General features: G+C 49.0%; 1 protein-coding gene across 1 annotated transcript in view; it reads left to right on the top strand.

The window, feature by feature from the left end:
• Window positions 1-7: 7 nt before the first annotated feature.
• The window catches only part of DCAF13 (DDB1 and CUL4 associated factor 13), a 47,494-nt gene continuing 42,961 nt past the window's right edge, over window positions 8-4,540 (top strand). Inside the window, exons 1-2 of the mRNA XM_006277329.4 lie at window positions 8-137; window positions 4,104-4,303. Of these exons, the coding sequence (XP_006277391.1) occupies window positions 68-137; window positions 4,104-4,303 (270 nt within the window). The 5' untranslated portion in view covers window positions 8-67. The remainder of the gene's footprint in view (window positions 138-4,103; window positions 4,304-4,540) is intronic.

Below are 4,540 nucleotides of genomic sequence, written 5' to 3'. Positions count from 1 at the left end.
CTTCCGGTCACGTGGGTCCTGCGCTCCGGAAGAGTGGCGGGCCGGGGCTGCGTGCTCTCGGGCGAGGATGCGGGTGAAGGTGCTGAGCCGGAACCCGGACGACTACGTGCGCGAGACCAAGCTCGACCTGCAGCGCGGTGAGCGCCCGGCGGGGTCGCCCCCTGCCTGCCCCGCCCCGCCCCGCCACGGCCTGGCCGCGACCGCGCGCGGACTGCCGGGGCCGGGGCCGCGGCCGGGAGTGAGGCTGGAGCAGAGCAGAGCAGAAGCGGGAGAGACTCGCACCTCACCTGCCTCTGCTTCGGGTTGTGTGTGCGTACACGTGTGTGTGATGTACACATAGACACCCACACATCTATACCTACACACACATGTATATTTGTGTGTGTGTGTGTATATGTATATGTATATATATATATATATATATATATATGTGTGTGTGTATTATAGTACTTCTCCCTTAACGTCATCCCAGTTACATTGTTTCATTATTACATCGCTGATCTGCTGGAGAGCGCACTCATTTAAACTCGTGCATCATTCAGTTATAGCGTTGTTTGGCCGCCACCTGCTAGTAGGTAACTATTGTGATGTAATTGGATTTGCTTAACATCCTTTCACTTAGTTGCATTTTAACTATGACGTCAAGGCGTGGCTGTATATAAAGAGACTTGTGTCCTGAAACTCCTGCTAGGTACATACATATACATATAACGTATGTGTGGATGTGTACAGGTTTCCCTTGCTAACCATGGTTTTGAGTATCTACGCTTAATATTCTGTATACTATTTTGGCTGCCACGGTGTACAGTTTTGAGTAACTGCGTTCTGTTTTCCCATGTTGCTTTGCACTTGCATAGAGCTTGTTCTTCTGTGGATCTCGTCTGTCATTATGAAGTGCCATATGTCAAATTAAGATAGGTTCTTTGCGTAGATGTGATATCTTTTATTAAACCAACTGAGTAGATGGAAAAAAGTTATTTGCAAGCTTTTGGGCACAATCACCCTTCTTCAGGCATAGGGAGTCTCTGCTGCTAAGTGTGCTAAGAGAAGCTAAGAGTGTGACAGGATGTCAGTGAGACTGTAAATAGCTGGAAATTAGGAAGACAAAAAGGTAGAGCAGGGAAAGGGGGGTACTTGAGTAATGGAGACTGTACAGTAGTAAATTTTCAAGGAAGAAGAGAGGCTGTCTGTGAAAAAAGTAAATAGCTGGAAATCAGGAAGACAGGGCAGAAAAGGAAGGGAGGAAGGAGGGAAAGAAAAGTGTAAGAGTTCAGGTCAAGCCAAATTCCTTTCCTGACACAAAGGAATGGTCTCACAGTTCTGTCCTGTTTTTTAGAAGCGTTGTGATTGCCATATAGTGGATGAGTTCTGGTATGTAAATTTTCCCAGCTCTTCCAGAAATGATCTCATGCTTTCTATTTCTTGGTTGTCCTGTGTGTCACATGAGGGAATAATGAATCACTTAAATTTCAAGGTAATGGAGAAAATTATTGTCTCTTGTTGAAACAGATGGGAATAGACCTCCTGGCTTCTTGGTTCTGATAAATCAAAATACCTTTGACCTAATTTTAAGGAATGTCTCATAAGAATTTCAGACTGCATCTACTCATTGCAAGGGCTAAGTTAAAATTATGCAGTTGTATGTAAAGTAGCACCATAAAGTATACTACTTAGTTTTTGTATGCTTAAGATATGTGCTTTTTCTTAATATTTGCTTGCTTCTCATTCTCTGGGGAGATCCTGGCTGAGCACGTTAGTTTTCTGATGCATATGCGTGGGTTTTAGAAGACATACCCTGTTGTGTAGCACCAGTCTCAACTCTGTCTTCACAAACTGTTTAAGTGACTTTGTTATGCCTTGCATTGTAGGAAGTCAGTAACCTCATCTGTATATTGAACCCTGACAAATAAGCTAAATGGTAGGGATTTTACGGTTTTTAAAGACATTTTTTGCTTCTTCCTGTACTCATTTGTCATCTTTGTGTTTCTTCATTTAGGTGCTGTAGATAGCACTGAAGTGAATTCTTTACTCATGTGATTTTTGTCTTTATATCCAGCACAGAACACAGAAAGCAGAAATAATTATAACAAACTATCAGTATTGGAAAACCTTTTAATATTGGTTTTGTTTTGGGTCTTGTGAGCTTGCTGTTTGATGAAGGAAGGATCCTTTTAATTTTCAGTTCCCTGGTAGTTGTCATCAGGGGGCTTAACCAGCAGCCCACATAGCTGTATCATTTGGCGGGCAGGGATCCCCGAGGGTCCAGAACTTTGGTGGAGGGCGAGTGGTGGCAGTGTTCATTACCACTCCCCTGCTACCAGATGTCCTGACTCATGGGCAGCCCCAAGAGCTAGATGATGTGCCACTGCACACCAGATTGTCCTGACACAGGGGTGGACAATTATTTGGGTTGGAGGGCCACATAAGTTTTGATGAGCTCTTGAGGGCTGGGGGGAGGGGTGGGAAGATGCCAAATGATCCTTTCCAGCCCATTGGCTGCCACCAGGAGCATGGGAAGGGTGGGCTGGGCTGGACTGGACCATGCAGCATGCCAACTCCTTTGTCTTCCTGCATCCATTTCCCCTCCCCTTCCCCTCCTGCCCACCTACCTGTTGGTGCTGTGTAGTCCTGGCACAGTGGCCACCAGCACAGGACAGGGTGCAACACAGTGCGCTGAGTGGCTGTCCTACCCGCCTCCCTGTTCACTGTGATGAGCTGCTGCTGCTGCTACCTCAAACTAGGAAAGTCAGGGGCAGCTGCGCCAGACTGAGTCCCCCCAGCCCTTCGTCTATGGCCAGCACGGCCTCACCTCCTAGTGGCACTGTAGTGGCAGCAGCTTATTGTGGCGGGCAGGTGGGATGGCTACTTGGTGTGCTGCATCACTCCTCATTCTGTGTGGGTCTGGCTGCTAGTGGTCGCAGTGCCAGAACCACGCAGCGCCAATATGAAGCTGGGTGGCAGAATGGAGTGGTATAGGGCATGCGTGAGCTCTGGGTAAGCAGCAACAGCAAACACTGCCCAGCGTGGCAAGCGGAGGGGGTGCAGCTGCTGTCGCCGTGCCACTGCCCTGATGGGCTAGCCCAGAGCCGGTGCGGGGCGTAGGCTGGCTGCGGGGGTGGATTACAAGATGGTGCTGAGTGCAGGGGTGGGGGGGGTGGGAAGGGAAGGGAAGGGAGGCGGCCCCTCCCCCGCCCCGTGGCCGGTGCCCTGCACTGCAGCTGCTCGCAGCCCACATGGGGCTGCTTGTGCCTGCTCAGGACAGCCCCACGGGCTGCAAATGGCTGCAGCAGGGAGCATGGGCCATGGGGCAGGCGAGGGTTCGCCTTTCCCCTGCGCTCAGCACCTGCTCCTTCCCTGCCAGCGAGCAGGGTGTCGGGGCTGCGTGCTGCCCCCTGCCTGTACTGCAGGGCCGGTGGGGGAGGGGGGGGCACTGGGAGTGAGCGGATGTGGAAGCAGGACCTGCACCTGTGTCCCAGGGCTAGTGCCAGCAGGGCCCAGAGCAGGGCAGCAGGGGTAGAGGGTCCAGCTGGCAGGAGCTCTGTGGTACTGGGCCAGCCCCCCCCTCTCCCTGGTGGTGCAGCCCAGCCCAGCTCCACAGATCCCTGCCAGTGTGCGCCTTGCTCTGGGCCCCACCGGTGCTGGACCTGGGACACTGGTCCCAAGATATTGGTCCCAAGATGGTGACCAGAGAGCAGGGCACCTGTCAAGGGGCAGGGCTACCCATGCAGCCCTCGACAGCTTGCCACAACTTGGTAAGCGGCCCTCTGCCCGAAATAATGGCCTGCCCCTGTGATAGATGGACAGTGTGGGGACAGATTTTAGTCTTGGAAAAAAAATTAACTAGGAACAAGTAATCTGATAAGTAATTTATAAAGGACACTGTCAGATTTTTAAATTTCTGAATACCTGTAATGCCAATGGGGCAAATTCTAAATACAAACAAACAGGACCCTAACAAAGGAGCCAACAGACCAATTTTGAAGAAGAACCAAAAGAAGTATCAGTGTTGCAGAACACAAAATTACAAAACATTGGTTGTATTGTTTTCATCCTGGCAGAGAACATCAAAGAATTCATATAAATTTGTATCTGTTTTTTTCCAGTTCCAAGAAACTATGATCCTGCATTACACCCTTTTGAAGTTCCACGAGAATATGTGCGGGCACTGAATGCAACAAAACTAGAACGTGTGTTTGCAAAACCTTTTCTTGCTTCATTGGATGGCCACAGGGATGGGGTTAACTGCATGGCCAAGCATCCAAAAAGCTTGTCTACAGTGCTTTCAGGGGCTTGTGATGGAGAGGCAAGTGCAAATTCATAAACAAATGGAACCCTGAAAATGTTTGTGCCTTATCTTTTGGCTCTTTCTTTTATCTAGTGGGCCTTTTTTTTAGTAACTAGGGTTATATTTTTACTTATACACAGAGAAGGTGGATAATTAACTGTTAATTTAGCATGGTACGATAACTATAAGTCAGTCTGACACATTTTGTATCATTGTTAATATAATGGCAAATAAAAGTACTACAATAGGAAGTGA

The sequence above is a fragment of the Alligator mississippiensis genome, chromosome 3 (assembly GCF_030867095.1).
Source record: "Alligator mississippiensis isolate rAllMis1 chromosome 3, rAllMis1, whole genome shotgun sequence".
Taxonomy (NCBI): domain Eukaryota; kingdom Metazoa; phylum Chordata; order Crocodylia; family Alligatoridae; genus Alligator; species Alligator mississippiensis.
This window is presented reverse-complemented; position numbering and strand designations above follow the sequence as displayed.